Source organism: Mixophyes fleayi, chromosome 10, assembly GCF_038048845.1.
Source record: "Mixophyes fleayi isolate aMixFle1 chromosome 10, aMixFle1.hap1, whole genome shotgun sequence".
In the NCBI taxonomy this organism is placed as follows: domain Eukaryota; kingdom Metazoa; phylum Chordata; class Amphibia; order Anura; family Limnodynastidae; genus Mixophyes; species Mixophyes fleayi.
Genome location: NC_134411.1, coordinates 14,227,670 through 14,246,433, shown reverse-complemented (window position 1 = coordinate 14,246,433; position 18,764 = coordinate 14,227,670). Strand labels below are relative to the sequence as shown.

General features: G+C 41.1%; 1 protein-coding gene across 1 annotated transcript in view; it reads right to left on the bottom strand.

The window, feature by feature from the left end:
* Positions 1-16,045, bottom strand: part of MOB2 (MOB kinase activator 2) — a 35,458-nt gene extending 19,413 nt beyond the window's left edge. Inside the window, exon 1 of the mRNA XM_075187908.1 lies at positions 15,909-16,045. Coding sequence (XP_075044009.1) covers positions 15,909-15,925 — 17 coding nt within the window. The 5' untranslated portion in view covers positions 15,926-16,045. The remainder of the gene's footprint in view (positions 1-15,908) is intronic.
* Between the last annotated feature and the right edge of the window lie 2,719 nt (positions 16,046-18,764).

Genomic DNA, 18,764 nt, shown 5'->3' with positions numbered 1-18,764 from the left:
TTCAAAGTTAAACTAAGCAAGATACTACACTGGGGGGGAATATAATTTAATTTGTTCCATCTCTGATCAGGATGCAGGTGGCTGTAACTAGTCTAATCTGTAATAAGCGAAGAATGAATCATTTGTTTGTAAAGGTCCGGAACCTGGGCTATTGTAGCATGTTTACTTGTGCATTCCCTCACTTATTGGCCACCTTGGAAAGAATATTTTTACAAGCAACACACTGACATGTGTGTCTTAAATAAGAAGTCACTATCACATCTTACTTGTTCTAAGAGCCACCACATCTGATGCTCATACTGAAAGGAAAGCACCTTCACGAACAGCTTCCATGTGACCACTTTGTCTCTGTCCTGTTATCCCAGTCAGAAGAGACCTTCATTCAGCCTTAATTATGTTTAATTAGTTAATCTGATTCTGAGTGGATGCACAAAGTGAAATCTATAGTATTAAATAAAAGTTTTGTAATGCACTTGATGAATGGGTTAGTTAGTATTGGCAGGGGTGGGTGCGGGCAGCAGACATGAAAAGAATCGGGCATGGCACTGTGAAACACATGCAGTAAAATGTGAGCAGCAGAGAGTTAAATTGGAGAACAGGAAGCAGGAGGGAGGGGAGGTAATGCCAGGCAAGGAGTGACACACCCCACCTGCTATAAATACTGTGCAGCAAAATATAGCTGAGCAGAGCCAGGGTGAGACAGGAGCTGACACACAGACCTGGAGGGGGAAAAGGGAGTATCAGCTCCTCTATTCAACACCTTCACTCAGCAGAGACACAAGTCTAGAGCACACTTATGAATCGCCCATTATTTTCCATTAGATCAGCTACTGTTAGAACTTTAGAAAGCCTTGTCTGGTCATAAATAGTGACGTAAATACTTGACAGAGAACTCTTTCTCCTTGCAGAGCATTGCCGCTGCATTAGTATCACTGGTCTTCACCAAGCTGCAGAACATTGTGCCTGCACCTTCCATAAAGAGGACTGTGTGCCATGTTCCAGCTATACGCCTGCAGAGCACCTCTCCTCTCCTCTGCCCTCTCTACGCTGTAAACCATAATGCTCAGTAAAGTAGTCTCCCATTTACCCTGCTGTATCTTTTCTTGTTACTTTTCCCAGTAACGGGAAAGATGCAGGTTCACAACCCTCTTCTTATATACACCCATAACTACTGCCAGAGCATGACCGATTAGTTAAACACCTAAATAAGTAATTACAGATAAAATAAAATCTAAACTGCGCGATTTATATAGGAGAGATATATTTTTACTGGCCAGCAAAATTGGGAAAACCTACATTTCAGTGCTTTATATAAGTGTGTCTGTGCCCTACACACAGTTCATGAATGCATCCTGTCACTTACAACCAGAAACACCACTAGCTCCTAGAGCCGTGATAGGCAACCTGATGCACTTCAAGGAGGACGAATGGTGCCCTCTTACCTTCAAATGGGCCACACATTAACCTTAATCGTAGTAATCAGATAAAACAATACATCTAATCAAAGAAAGAGGTACCTTATCTGTAATAACACATCATCAGACGTATTAAACAAGTGTTACAAGCCATAACAAACATATCTGACAATGAAGCAGGTAGGAGCTGGAGGCCGCAGGTGAAGGCTTAGTGGACAGTTGGCAGATACACCTGCAGGGAGTCCTAAACCCCTAAAACTGGGTACACACCTATGCAATTATCGCGATCACACAATTCACAACCGTTCGGTCAGATAATACACAGTGTGTGTACGCTCCCGCAGTCATATTTTATCATATCAAAACACATATGTTGATTTGGTTTTATAAAACTTCTTACAAATCACAATCAACAATGGAACAATGTTCATTCATGGCCTTTTCAGCAGATGGTTATGAGAGATGAAGATCACAGATCTGAAGGTATATTGTGTACGCATGAATCTACATGCTCATCTGGACTTTCAATTGTTGGTGAAATCGTTAGACATTACATCTGAAGTATGATTACATAGGTGTGTATCCAGCTTTACCCCCCCCCCCCTACAACTACTACCATACAGGCACACATATAAGGCTACTGAAGGATATTGCTGTACCTGAAATGGACAGTTTGTGGCTACATAGCGAGTGTAACTACAATGTCAAGAATATCAAATCGGCTATACATATATTTATGAATGCTAATAAATCCCTTTTCATATTACGTATTACACTCCTGCACCTAGGTAACCCTTACTCAGCAGTCTATTCCATAGATTCAGGATCAAAGTCATACCAAACATTTTTATCTGCACCACCCTTCCTGCTTCTTTGAAATCCCAAAACAAATAAAGAAGCGCACAGCTATTGTGCAGCACAAACAGAGCGCACAGAGGGCTTCCTTCCAGCCTACAAGCTCACAGACACTGCCGCCTAACACTCAGAGGAGAGAGACACAAACTGTATGTACATGCACACAGTCATTTTATTTTATATGTTACAAAGAATGTTAATAAGGAAAATGGCCCTGCTTACAAGTACGACATATTGTCAGATTACACTATTGGGTGCGTTGTTACAAAGCAATACTTTTTTTATTAATTATTTTTATAAACAAAAGTTAAGTGTTTATTTTGCACAATACATTAAAAACAAATATACAAAGATTATATTGCAAATATATAAATATATATTAAAATAATGATAATATAAATATAAGTATACATTTCATAAAGTATAGCTCTGCCCTTACTTATTTAAAGCATGCTCATTGGCTACACACAGCCATTTGGTGGCCTGAAACGAGCCTATCAATTCTCTATCAGCTAGTGACATCAGTGAAGCTTGAGGTACTGTGATGTCACTAGCATCTAGAGACCTTATAGGCTGTATTCTTGTGAATATTGGTTAAGCTCACAAGGTGGCTTCCTCCCCTGTATGAAACAATGGGTACACTTTAAAGAGCTGAATTGATCAGTTATGTTCTATACTGTTTTGTCAAACATAAAAAAGCAGCATTCTGAAGTCCAACTAGTGACACATTATCGGATCATTCATACCAGTAATATGCCAATTTTTGCAGCTTTTGTGTCAGTACCGCACTATTAAAAAGGTGCTACTGGAGCAGAACAAACACTACAATCATTATTCACACTCCTAATCATGGTTGTCCCTGTGTGTTTGTGCATACACATCTTTGCTATGGTTTCTCTATATGCTTGTATGTGTCTAAGTGCAAGTGTCTGTCCTGTGAGCAAAATGTGCCTATTGTTTTAAAATATACAGGTTTAATAAGTGCATATTTGTTAAAGAAAAAGGCAAGCTAAACATTCTTATTTCTGTACATGTATCTTAGTTTGTTTACGTACTGGTAAACAGAGTACAGGTCCATTTTATTAGGTATCTGCAACATATACTGTATATCCCAATAGGTATCTGCAAAATATCAAAAATATATAACATACACTGCTGAAGACTGGTTGGTGTAGTCAACCAGTCTTCAGTCAAATAAATATATCAGAAAATATGCAATTCTATGTAATATTTAAACTGTCCACAATCATTCAATACACAGCAGGATTAATAGATTAGAGTGGACCAGAGGAATGGACTCTAAACAGTGGGTTGCATAAAGGGACATGTTTTGAGGATCCCATCTAATATCGTCCCGTGGCTTCCCAAACTCCCCCCATTCATCCCACCCCACAATTGATTCCACCCTCCAATACTGGGTTAGATTAAGTATGTTAAAATTCATATACTCTCCACTATTATTATCCTTTATTTATATAGCGCCACTAATTCCGCATCACTGTACGGAGAACACACTCACATCAGTCCCTGCCCCATTGGGGCTTACAGTCTAAATTCACACACACACACACACACACACACAGAGACTAGGGAGTGTGTGTGTGTGTGTGTGTGTGTGTGTGTGTGTGTGTGTGTGAGTGAGTGAGCGAGCGAGCGAGCGTGTGTGTGCGCCAATTAACCTACTAGTATGTTTTTGGAGTGTGGGAGAAAACCAACCCACGCAAACAGAGGGAGAACATACACACTCTACACAGATAAGGCCATTGTCGGGAATTGAACTCATGACCCCAGTGCTGTACAGCAGAAGTGCTAACCACTGAGCTGCCTACTATCCCCTCTTACTCCCTAAATTTTAACCTGCAATTTCCACTGACATTACAATCAGTGCATTCATGTTATTGTCTAAAGGAATGGTGGTCAGGAGCGTTCGGCTAGTGGAAGGAGGAAGTGTATGTGCCTTCTCTGCTGCAGAGGAGAGACTGGATATCCCACCTTCTGAATTCTGGTTATACCTACAAGCTAGACATGATCTACAAGATAAGACCATTCTTGCTGGGATGAGGAGGGACCTGACCAGTTTCTGGACCTGTGCTGCATATTCCAAGAACCCAGACATACAATTTCCAACTTCTACAGCCTGCTAACATGTATAATTCATGGCCAAGTTATGAAGGATCTTGGGACCAGAATCTGGGAAGGTCAGGAAACTACCAGATCTTGCCAAAATGTTTTTAGCGTGATCTGGCCAGTTCCTCTAGTCTCTTGTAGTAAAAATACAGTTCAAGGTCCTCTCTAGATGGTATAGGTGACCTCAGCTATGCAAAATACATCCTGGTGTCTCGGGGTCCTGCTGGGGTGACAATCGGGAACAGGGTCTCCATTGCATATATGGTGGAACTGCCCTATAGTAGTTGCCTTCTGAAGTAACCTTGCATTAAGTAGTAGTCTGCTCCTTTCTTGACCAGTGTATCTACCAGACTTAAATGCAGAGTTCCTGGGCAAGGCTGCTTAACAGTTTACATTAGTAAAAAAGTATTGGCAATACCCACAACGAAACACAAGCAAGCAGATATGTGATAAATATAACTATTTTCCTTGTTACTGTAGACTTGCACAAACTGATCCAAAACACAGCAACTAGTGCCAAAGGTTAGAAGCCAGCAATGTTGTAATAAACAAGCCGCAATATTATACCATGCCTCCCCAATAGCACACTGCTCAGTACAAGCTTGTACCCCCCCCCCCCCCTGCCCCCAGCTGAACACTATACCAGCCTACAGCTCCCCTGACAGTATCCTGTACCAACCTACAGAAATAAAGTAACATTTAGCTTCTCCGTCCTCTGAAACACATTTGCTGGGGGTCATTACAACGACCAAGTAAAACTCCCACGCCCGTTGCCTTGCTATTGTAGCTGAAAGATCTCCTGTCTGAAATCGTGGTCATGATGTCACTGAGATTTTTGGCCTACTTAGGAACACAATTCTAATTGCTGTAATAGTATAGTGTGCTACAATGCTGTCCTTGCAAGCTCTAATTGCCGGGAAGTTGTAAAAAGTACTAGCATCTGCAATAAAAGAGATAGGTAATCACATGTGCAATGTTGTCTCATACACATTTTGCCAATGACCTTGGCAAAGAACTGCAATAAGACTTCTATGAGTAATTGACACATTTTTATGTTCCAATTGGTTGTAGCAATGGCTCCCATTTATTGCATGAGAGTCATGTGATAAGATTAGTGTCTATGTTGGTTATTTTGTTAGTTTTAAGTATTTATCTATTAGTGTGGCTGTGCCCAATTTTCACAGGCTTTTTGTAAGACCTGCTCCGCTGATAAAAATGACAAGTTACATAAAATATGAGTCATACTGGTTATTAAAAAGATAACTTGGGAATTCAGGTGGCCTGAAAGAAAAACCATTAATAAAACTGTGATGGCTAGATGACTGTCAGGTCATCTCCAAAACAGGAGGTCTTGTGGAGTGTACCCAGTACAGTGGTTAGTACCTACAAAAAGTGATCATAGGAAGGACAATCGGTGAAGGTGGCCTGCTATGATGAATCACCTTATCTAGTATATCATGAGGATGGCCAAGTCCATGTACATCATTTACCTGGGGAAGAGATGCAACCAGGATGCACTATAGGAAGATGGCAAGGCGGCAGAGGCAGTGTTCTGCTGGGAAACCTTGGGTCCTGGCATTCATGTGGATGTTACATTGACATATACCACTACCTAAACATTGCAGACCAAGCACACACCTTTATGGCAACGTTACTCCCTGATGGCAGTGGCCCATATCAGCCGGATAATGCGCCCTACCACACTGCAAAAATTGTTCTGGAATGGGTTGAGTTCTACAGTCATGGTCAAAAGCTGAGAATAACACAAGTACTAGTTTCCACAAAGTTTGCTGCTTCATTGTTTTTAGACCTTTTCGTCAGATGTTGCTATGGTATACTGAAATAAAATTACAAGCATTTCATAAGTGTCAAAGGCTTTTATTGACAATTACATTAAGTTTATGCAGAGTCAATATTTGCAGTGTTGACCCTTCTTTTTGAAGACCTCTGCAATTCGCCTTGGCATGCAGTCAATTAACTTCTGGGCCACATACTGACTGATGGCCTCCCATTCTTGCCTAATCAATGCTTGGAGTTTGTCAGAATTTGTGGGTTTTTGTTTGTCCACCTGTCTCTTGACGATTGACCACAAGTTCTCAATGGGATTAAGCTCTGGGGAGTTTCCTGGCCATGGACCCAAAATATCGATGTTTTGATCCCCGAGCCACTTAGTTATCACTTTTGAATTGTGGAAAGGTGCTCCATCATGCTGGAAAAGGCATTGTTTGTCACAAAACTGTTTTTGGACGGTTGGGAGAAGTTTCTCTTGGAGGATGTTTTGGTACCATTCTTTATTCATGGCTGTGTTCTTAGGCAAAATTGAGCCCACTCCTTTGGCTGAGAAGCAACCTCACACGTGAATGGTCTCAGGATACTTTACTGTTGGCATGACACAGGACTGAAGGTAGCGCTCACCTTTCCTTCTCCAGAGAAGTGTTTTTCCAGTTGCCCCAAACAATCTGAAAGGGGATTCAAAAAAAAAAAAAAGACTTTACCTCAGTCCTTTGCAGTCCAATCCCTGTACCTTTTGCAGAATATCAGTCTGTCCCAGATGTTTTTCCTAGACAGAAGTTGCTTCATTTTCTGGCCTTCTTGACAGCAGGCCATCCTCCAAAAGTCTTCGCCTCACTGTGCGTGCTGAGGCACTCACACCTCCCTGCTGCCATTCTTGAGCAAACTCTGCACTGGTGGTGCCCAATCCAGCAGCTGAATCAACTTTAGCCGACGGTCTTTTGCCCTCTGAGGCCTTCTTCACAACTATTGAACCTCTCTCCTTGAAGTTCTTGATGATCCGATAAATGGTTGATTTAGGTGCAATCTTACTAGCAGCAATATCCTTGCCTGTGAAGCCCTTTTTGTGCAAAGCAATGAGGACTGCACATGTTTCCTTGCACATAACCATGGTTAACAGAGAAAGAACAATGATTTCAAGCACCCTCCTTTTTAAAACTTCCAGTCCGTTATTCTAACTCAATCAGCATGACAGAGTGATCTCCAGGCTTGTCCTCATCAACACTCTCACCTGTGTTAACAAGAGAATCACTGACCTGATGTCAGCTGGTCCTTTTGTGGCAGGGCTGAAATGCAGTGGAAATGTTGTTTTTAGGATAAAGTTCAATGTCATGGCAAAGAGGGACTTTAAAATTCATTGCAATTCATCTTATCACTCTTCATGACATTCTGGAGTATACGCCAATTGCCATCATAAAAACTGAGGCAGCAGACTTTGTGAAAAATAATATTTGTGTCATTCTCAAAACTTTTTGCCACGACTGTAGATGTTGACTTGGCCTCCAAATTCCCCAGATCTCAATCCGATCATCTGTGGGATGTGTTGGAAAAACAAGTCTGAGCCATGGTGGCCCCACCTTGCAATACAGAACTTAAAGGATCTGGTGCTTTGTGCCAGATACCACAGGACACCTTCAGAGGCAGCAGGTCCATTCTTGAATAAATATATGTTCAGCTAAAATAAGAGCAATGGGGAGTAGTTATGAACAGTAAAGGAAAAGAAAAGTGAATGTATACTTATTTTAAAGTAAAATACTACTACTAGAAATGATGATATGTTGCCTCAATAAAAACACCACTAATCTTTGTCTGTTTAAACTGTTTGAGGTGGATCCACAGATTGGGACACAATCACCAAACTGTGACAGTACCTCTAAGTTACCTTTTCTTTTTGACCTCCCTATCACATCAATGTACATGACTTTGATATATGTGATTCTATGTTCATGCTTGTATTTGAAATGTTCAATTAATTCTCAAGGGTGTTTAATCAATTGCATGGTGGTGTATTGGTACTGCCTAAGTGACACATGCCACAAGGATACACAAACACACACACACAGACGTGACTTTGGTGCTTTAGGAAGTTATGTTTCTAGAAAGTGTGGATATCTTCGCAGTTCTAAAAGATTCTTTTGTTGGATTGTTTTGTCCATGTTTATTTTTCATGCTTAACAAGTATCCGGCTGGAATAACCTGCTGGGATTCTGTCTCTGTCCGGTGTTTGAACTTGTGTCAAGGAAGCCCAGGACTAGGTGTGATGAAGGTGTTTAGCTTTGGTGTGTGATATATATAATGTATTGCATTTCCTATGTGACCACGCTTTTTAGCAGACTCCAATGTTTTTCCATCGTCTTTGATCTTAGATTCATCACACAATCCCCTGTGGGAGGTGCCTCTCCCTCCATATCTTAATTTTTTATATTAATAATATTATTATTATTATTATATAATTCCCTACCCGCAAGATTCACTTTCATTTCCACAACTTTGTGCTGGTCCGATGATCCCTTTTTGATGAACTTATTCTATCCAGCACACATTATTACTTATCTCACTTATTTCAGTCGTTAGTACAGTTAAGGGGAAATTCAATTGACCGCATTACTCATAAGAGTAACGCTGCCCATGCACTAATACTGGGCATGAATACTTATACTTGCCCAGAAGATGGCTAACTAATACATAGAAATGTTCATTTAAAATAAACTATACAGCTTTAACAAGCTGTCCTTGTGACAGGGATTGTATTAAAGGGACGCCAACCCAATATTCTCTTTTCTTTTTGGATTTGTTCAAATTAAATATTAAGGAACAAATGTAAAAACATATCCTTGTTATTGGACTTTACCTAGTTTCTATGATAGTGCTAACGGAACACGCTATTCAATAGTTGCCATTTTTTTCATTCTCTTCCCCATAGGTCCTTTATGTCCTACAGAGCTCTCCTGTCAGTTTTATTGAAATGTTAGAATACTCTTACAAAAGAATAACTTGGGGAAGTGGCCAGGATGGGTTAGGACCAATACAGAACTGAGTAAGCAAAGAGGTAGTAGACAACTGCCTGAGTTCACTCATATCCTGTGCACAATAAGAATCTAAACACTGTTTAGCATATACATTCCTTTGTACTACACACAACTAAGCAATGGTAATTTTGTGGGTTATCGATCCTTGCGCGAAGTTTGTTATTGGCAGGGTCACTGTACATGAACAATAAAGCTACAAACATCACCTCTTACTTCACTCCTACATCTCCAGATCACACAAAACCAAAAGAGGCTCATATAGTCTCCCTTTGCATCAGCCTGTGGAGATAACAATGGGTAGATGACAGAATCTGGCAGAAATGAGTGAGGTATGACTGGAGTGCAAACAGTCCATTAGTTTTGCTTTATTGGTTTCCTTATTGTGTGAAAAAGCCAATGTGCACAAAGCACCGGGATCAAAATCCTCCTTCTAGGTGCCGTGTATGGACCATAGACATCGGTGAAATACAGGGGAATGAGGGCAATGATAACAGGCCTTCACCACAAGTCTGGAAATTATCCAAAAGTAAGAAGCCAGGGCAAAAAGTTACGTGCCAGCAATATTGTAACTAACATCTTTACAGATTGCGTTATGCACATTAGAATGTTAACTGTATTGATACGTTCAATGACCACCAAAAGAATACTTGAAAAATGATAAGGTATACTGCATCCAAATAAAATATACAACATGACACACAAGGCTGTGCCCCCCTCACTTCCAAAAAAGGCCATTACATACAAGCCTTTGCCCCACACAGTAATTACAATGGCCTGTATACCAGTCTTCTCCCCAACACCTAGTGCTCTACCCAGCTGTTTTTACTGGCCATCTGGCTCTTGGAGACCAACAGAGTCCTATTATAATAGAACAAACCATTGTTTCTCCAATTAGAACAGACACTATGTGAGCACTACAGCCAGCAGTGTGTGTTAAAAAGAGATGCTCAGGCTCGGTTCCTCTGTACTTTCGCGCGCCCTCAGAATTGCAATCGAGGCAATACATCATCGTTACGTCGTCGGATCTCGGGAATTTTGAATTCCTTTTTAAGATCCAACATAACGGGGGGGGCGGACCGCCATTTTTTTTTTCTGCCACTTCTGTGTGCCAATGTGTCCTAGATGTGCTAGGAACTGCCGTGTGTGTGTGTGTCATTGCTCTGTCGCTTACCATCCAGCCAGGTCGCTGCAGTATTTGTCCAAAAGTGTATGTAAATAATATTGTGATCTGTGAGGTGGTTAAAATTGGCTGCAAATGACTTGAAATTAGTGTTATTGAGGTTAATAATAATGTAGGAACAAAAAAAAAAAAAAGAGCAAAAATATGTGATTTTAGCATATTTTAGGATTTTTCCTAAAAAAGCCAAAACCAAAACACAGGAGGGCGGTTTTGCCAAAACCAAAACACGAAGCTAATCCAGATCCAAAACCAGTTCACGGGGGTCAGTGAGCATTTCTAGTGTTAAACCACTGACCACAAGTCTGACCAGTCCTTGCAAGTGTGGGCAATAACTTCCAACATTTTTCAATATTATTGGAAAGTATTACACTGCCCCCACCCAGATATTTCTTAATGCCACCCAGCTGGCAATTTTTTTTCTGTTGATAACACTGCTGTACACTAAAGAAATATTCCTGACTCCTTGCATGTAATTATGAGAAAGGGGTTTGAGACATTTGGGGCTTAAAGATATAACTTTCGGCTCTGTGAACTACTATTGCATTAAAACACAAATAGTGTTTGCAGATAAATATAAGATGGTGACCTGAAGTTTTTCATTAACCTTTACGACCAATGTACTATATACTGTAATGAGGTCTATTCAAATGTGCGAATTTACAACGTTGCATGTTCTGAGGAGTGATACACTATCTATTGGACAACCAATCCAAAGACACCGTGGAAGATGTAGAGCAGGTGTATAACTATATTCCCTGTGCAGGAATATAGTTTGGGCCCCGCTTCCCCACTAAGCTCACCCATGCACAGGTTTAAGGATATCAGGCAGTGCCTGCTCACAACATGCTTGGTTGCTACTGCCCGCTGCATGACGATGTTGGAGCTGCATATAAATTTCCTCCCGTCTTCCTGGCACCTGACAAATTATTAGGGGTGTAGAGAAAAGAGGGACAGGGTTGGGCATATGCTCTATCAGCCCTTTCCTATACAGATGGTACACTATCTATTGGATTTGTCCATCCCTGATAGCGAGAGTCTGAGAATTACATCCAATAGGAGAACAAGAATTGGTACCAGGCAGTTATCTATACGTACAGAAACAAAAAAGCCTGATGATTATATACAGTTCATAGAACAAGAAAAGTTACACCTCTACAATGGTAATAGCAATACAAAGGTTTCCAGTCACAGGAAACATAATGTGCATACAGTACATAGTAATACAATTTATTTCCTTTTAACTTTGTTTAGGCAAATCATACTAGCACTCAGCTCTTCACTGAGCCATACTTCTAATATCTGCCTTGGCACTACTAGTATTAAAATGGAGTGTCACTGTGGATTTGGGGGGCACTGGGACTATGTATGAATCAGAGGTAGAAACTGGTGGCCTGAGATTGCAGTCGTTGAGCCCTTAAACACATTGTAGTAACCTGTGCATAAGAAAAAAAACAACAAAATTGTACTTAATATGCATTAGTTATAATGGGTCAACATTCCAACATTATGACAAGTTTGCATTTGGCAAAGCATTATAATTAAGGATGTGGGTTTTTTTTCAACACACGCCCCTGTAAAATTAGAATTTCAGTAGTTGCCATTCCAAAGACTTACAAAAAAAATAGGTGTGCTTATCCCTTTAAATAACCTATTCACATGTTTCTTACACTCATTTATAAACCTGGAGTTCACTTTGTGATTGCTAAACAAGTTAAAGAGCTCTTTCATGTGACTGCAAAAGATATCATTAAACCCATGTCTGACCCCTGAAAAAAAAGACCCGGAATCTTCAAAAAGCCAATTAAAACGTAAGTGGACAGCCACCAAAACAGTTTTAAAAAAAACAAGAAATTAAGTTTTGCTTATTAAATGGGTTTACACAAACTTCTGAGCTGTTGTGTGGTTGTCATTTTGAATACAGGCATGTATGATGTATTTCTGCAATATCAATAAAAACTTTTACAACTTAGACAAGTTGGCTAAATATTCTCTCTAGTAGAATAAATGAAAGCAAGCAGTTACATAAGCTCTAACACTAACACTCCCATAAGTGGGGCCTTCGTAGAGAAAGCAGTCATTAAAGACCCCAGTCTAGGGGCACTATAACAGTTAGTATAACTTTCTAAATATAACCCAAAGCAAGAACTCCATAGATGCTCTATGACATCACTTTCTAAATAGAACAAGGTCCATCTGATGGAAGAGTTATGAAGCCACGATATGTTCCTAGTAACCAAAGCTTGCTGCAGTTAAATCTGCTTAAAGTTGTACTCTTATTTTGATACATTTAGCTTTACTGTCCCATACACTAATGTATCAGTAATTATTTCCACAAACCATTCACTGTGTGCAATGTCTACTTTTCTTTGTGGACGAAACAAGTATCGCATTACCCACTGGTGTTTTTTCTATGCATTGTCTCTACTATTACCATACCCACTGGAATTTTTCTTGTGTCACCAGCCAGTAGCATTTTTCGAGAACACTACTTTGTTATACTTTTGCGTTTGCTGTGACTAAACGCATCGGGGAATGCCTACAGTGATATTTTTCAAACCAATAAAAACACCAGTGTGGATGTGGCCTAAGGCTGAACATGACATACATTTTGGGTTTTACTGTTCTTGAATAAATTTAAATGGTCTGTCAATTATTTCCAATCAATGGTTCTGCTTCACTATATATGCAATTGTTCAAATTATAGATATTATGAAACACATAGAACGCTAAGAGTATGTCACAAAAACAGAAGAGATTATACAATAGGATATGGTCACAAATGTTCCACTTTTAAACCTGGGTTTTATATATTGGTCAAATCTTATAACTGGATTATGAACACCGGTAGTGGAGTTTCAACACTGACTCTGCACAATGTAAACAGATTTTGCTTCTGAACAATATTCACCAAGTAGTAGACAAAGAAAGCTTTCCTACAACCACAGCCTAACCAATTATGTTATATCGTGAAATAATTAACAAGTAAAAAGAACACAGATTTCTAAATGAGACCTTTATCTCTGTTTCTTTTCTAGTCCCTCTACATCAGGGCTGGTCAACCTGTGGCTCTCCAGGTGTTGTGAAACTACAAGTCCCAACATGCCCTGCAAAGCTATAGACTGGCTTTCTACTGGCAAAACTTTAAAAGTGCACGCAAGCAACTAAACAAACAGTTATATGCGTACTTGGACAAAGGCATGCCATAAACTAGGTTAGTATTGGATGGACCTGAAGATAAAAAAAATAAAGCTATTTTTAAGAAGCACATACAATTTTACACTGTTGTACACAGAATCCAAGTCAAACCAAGCTTGCAATGCAATTTTGGTGTTTGGAAGGGAGACAAAATTACTTTTCACAAGGTCAAATGGGATTTGAACAGGAGACTCCATCAAGTCTACCAGTACTATTGTTACTCATATATAGTATTCATTCATTTAAATGCTCTGATTTAAAAAGATTGGCGAAGAAGTACATCTTTTTGATCTAAGATGGACGAGAGAAATGAAGCATAGGCTGTATTTGACAATCTGCCAGGGTTATATACAATATACTTTATGATAAAATGAAATTACTTTAAAACAGAATACATTTTTGAAAAATATATTACAGTACCAGAGAAGTAGAAGTTTATTTTGATTGCAACCTACTGGTTCTTAAGCTGGCCAAGCAAGTTTAGATCCAACTGATTGACCTAGTCGCCAACCAAACTAGTCTGTGTCCAGTTTGGCTACAAACATTAAAGGCAAAACCGGACAGATTTTGTTGTATAGTGATTGGCAAATACAACTGGATCACATGGAGCAGTCAACTAACACACACAGTCTGCATTCCAGGATCACCTCTCATCAGACGCTTGTTTTTTCATACGACGAGAAATACATATTATTAGATTTTATTGTTCTTGGAATTAAGTCCTTAAATGCGGCAATTCAAGGGAATTAAGTCTAAATCATTCATATTGTCCAACGAAATTGCCATGTTTATAGCCAGCTGCAACTGAACTGAAAACAGCAAGCACTTCTTATATCCTCAGATGAGTTTTGTATCTTATTTGCTGAGTGATGGCACTTGAACGTACTCAGACATCAGCAATTACAATTTACTGCATTTTTAATAAATAATGCCAAGTGGGACTGAAAGCTTAAACTGTGCCAGAATGTTAGCAGAAATGGGTGTAAGGGAACAAAGAGTTTTCTTGTAGCTATATATATATATATATATATATATATATATATATATATATATATATACATATATATATACATATACACACACACACACAATTGACAATGATGCTAAAACCATCTGTCTCAATGCCATCTAGCAATTTTTAACTGTACGACACTTCACCAGTGAAAGAGTTAAGCCTTTGCTGCCTCAGCAGTAAAATAGCAGGGATCAAGATACAGCACATATTTGAAATGATAGCTCAGCTGAAAAGGTCATGGGCCTTAACAAATAAACAGCTTGTCATGTTCAACTGTTCTGACACTATTTTAAACTCTTCAAATACCACTTATATTAGCCAGAACCCCAAATTACATTGCACCCTAATTTCTTCATGTTACCCCCACATCACCTTCTATTCTCCAAGTTACCCCTCCACCCCCAGATCACACTGAACCAGTTGGTCTTTATGCTAACTTCTGTAGGCAACATCATCTCCCAGCCACTGATCCTTTATGCCCCCCTCCTGTACCTGCAGATCCCCTCTTACCCCTTGTCCTTCATATTACCCCACTGCCCTTCGTGCCACCTGCAGCACTGCCATACCACCTGTCATGTCACCCGTGCCCCCCAGGTCACCTCTCGCCCTTCACATTACCACCAGTCCCTTACCCCAAATCAACTTTATCCCCATACCATTAATGTAACAACTCAGCCCCTTATCATTCAAGTTACACTCTGAAGCCCAGCTTGCCTTTCTACTTTGCCCTTCATGTTTCCCCTCAGATCCCCACTCACCATTTATATTAGCCAGAAACCTAAATTACATTGCACCCTTATTTTTCATGTTACCCCATCCACCCCCAGATCACACTGAACCAGTTGGTCTTTATGGTAACTTCTGTAGACATCATCTCCCAGCCACTGATTCTTTATACCCCCCTCCTGTACCTGCAGATCCCCTCTTACCCCTTGTCCTTCATATTACCCCACATTACCCCCACTGCCCTTCGTTCCACCTGCAGCACTGCCATACCACCTGTCATGTCACCCCTGCCGCCCAGGTCACCCCTCGCCCTTCATACTACCCCACATTACCTCACTGCCCTTCTTGCCACCTGCAGCACTGCCATACCACCTGTCATGTCACCCCCCTGTCCCCCAGGTCACCTCTCGCCCTTCATACTACCCCACATTACCTCACTGCCCTTCGTGCCACCTGCAGCACTGCCATACCACCTGTCATGTCACCCCCCTGCCTCCCAGGTCACCTCTCGCCCTTCATACTACCCCCTGCACCAGCCCTCTTGTCCAGCTTATAGTGCCCCACAGACAGCTTACCCCATAAGCCACTCCATGTCTACTACCCCCTCCGGCTCAGCTCATCCTCGGTGTCTCCCGCTCCCCGGCTTAGGCTCCGGCGGAAGTAAACACAGCACCGCCCGCAGCACGCACACTTCCGGGTCCGACGCTCCCGAGTGGGGCAGTCTGGGAGGAGGACCGGCCGCGCAAAGCATTGTGGGCCCAGCAGTGACAGCCTGAGTCAGGGGACATAGAGCTATGTCAGTGTGTGCAGTTACTAGTTGTGGTCCTGGAGGTATTGCTCATTGACCACAGCTAAACTCTAAAGAAAATATTATTTAAAGGCAGCATTAAATAACCTGTGAATCCCCAGCTGTCCTGGAGCTGAGCATGCTGGCATTTGTAGTTCCCCACCAGCTGCAAAACTGCTGGTTACCTAGCTATACATTACAGACTCAGGGGTCAATTTATCAAGCTGCAAGTGTTTAAGAAGTGGAGATGTTGCCTATAGCAACCAATCAGATTCTAATTATTTATTACATCCTACAAAATGACAGCTAGAATCTGATTGGTTGCTATAGGCAACATCTCCACTTTTCAAACCCTGCCGGAAACACAAAGCTTGATAAATTTACCCCTCAGACGTCTTAGAATCATCCTCCACAAGTGGTATATAAAATTCCCTGTAAATCACAGGATTATCAGGCACTTAATACATAACTACTTATAGAAAATCATTTGTGCGAGATTGTGGAAGTAATACGTAGGCACAGCATGAAGCATGGTTCACCGCCGAAAGGGATTGTACTGCTCTGCCCAAAGGGCGTGTTGGCAGGTGTATCTAGTGCAACAGAACCTGTAAAGAGGGTTTTGTGTTTGGGTAGCATGTCGCCAGAGGCTGTATTAGAACGAGGAGCTAAAGAGAAGATTAATCTTATTTTACTGTAAAAGTTATGACAAAGCTGGTGATAAACAAACAGCCCAAAAGTGAAATTACTGCCGCAGTGCTTGATAAATATTAACTTCTCCTATGCAGAATTGATAGGGCTTGATAAATAGCCCCTAAATGAATTGTCAAACGTTAACAAATACATTTTGCAGTATTACACTCGAAAAGGCCCACTAGGGGTTGGTGTGAAAAGTTCTGATTTCTTACTTTAGTGCTTATAGGACCAGTTTTCTGGTGCCAAGGTTAAAAAAGGGGTTTCCCAATGTAGCGCCAAGAACAAATGGACTAGGATTGTAAGCTTGCGAGCAGGGTTCTCTTACCTCTCTGTATGTATTACCCAGTATTGTTTTATTAATGTTTGTTCCCAAATGTAAAGCGCTACGGAATTTGCTGGTGCTATATAAATAAATGTTGATGATGATGACATCCAGTGAAGTTGATTTCAAATAATTGGAAACCCATTGTAGTGTGTATTGTTTTAAACTTAAGTGAAAAAAGAGGATTTATGTATTTACGTTAAATCTCTTTCTCTGAATCCATCTGAGGGACACTGCTACAATGGGGACATACCAAAGCAACCTCGGGAGGGAACACTGTGATAGCCCGACCCGCAAAACATTGCGAAAGAACCCTGTGTCGGCTGACGCAAACACATTAAACTGATAGAACTTCGTGAAGGTATGCACAGAGGACCAGGTGGCCGCCCAACACAGTTGAGCCGCAGAAGCCCCATGGCGCGTGGCCCAAGATGCTCTCACAGAACAAGTGGAATGAGCAGTGATCCTCGCCGCCACAGGCCTGTTCAAGCTCACATAAGCCTGCTTGATGATGGACTCGATCCACTGAGCAATGGTTTGTTTGGAGGCTGGCCAACCCCTCTTTTGGGAATCATATAAATTAAAGAGAGAATCCATTTTCCTAGAAGACGATGTTCTATCCACATAAATTCGCAATGCCGTAACGACATTCAAGGATGCAGAAAAGACTCAGATGGAGATGAACCACGTTTAAAAGCCGGAACCACAATATCTTGATTAATGTGGAACCCTGACACAACCTTAGGCCAGAATAAAGGAACCGTCTTTAGTATAGCCCTGTCTTCATAAAAAACTAGATATGGGGCTCTGTATGACAAGGCACCCAACTCTGACACCCTGCGCGCAGACGCTATGGCCAGCAAAAAGACAACTTTTCATGTTAAAAGTTTCCAATCAATCAAACGTAAAGGATCAAAAGGAGCCTTCTGAAGAACTTACAGCACCAGATTCAAATCCCATGGAGCCATGCGCGGAACATAATGCGGTTGAACCCGTAACACTCCCTGGAAAAAAATACGAACGTCCGGAATAATTGCCAGTCTTCTGTGAAAAAATACCGATAGAGGAGATACCTGAACTTTCAGAGAAGCCAGTCGAAGTCCTGCTTCCAAACCTGTCTGTAGGAAAGCCAACAGACGGGATAATTTGAAAAAGTCCGCTCTGGAAGAATGCTGTTCACACCATCTTATGTAAGTTCGCCACAACCTGTGATATATACGTGCTGAAGAAGGTTTGCACGCTCGCATCAAGGTTTGCACAACCTTTTGCGAGAAACCCTTGGATCTCCAGATGCCGGCCTCAACAGCCACGACATTAAAGCCAGACGATGAGATTTTTAATGATAAAACGGCCCCTGACATAGCGGGTCGGGACAACGAGGAAGGGCCCAACCCAGTCCGTCCGCCATTTGTAGAATGTTGGCGTACCAAACATGTCTGGGCCAATTCGGAGCCATCAGGATTACCGGAATACCTCCCAGACAAACCCGTCTGAAAACCCGTTGAATCATGGGAATCGGCAGAAAGACATATCCCAGTTGGAATTCCCAGTCCATTGTCAAAACATCCATCACTACCGCCTGGGGGTCCCTGGTTCTGGAACAAAACCTGGGAACCTGACAATTGTGTC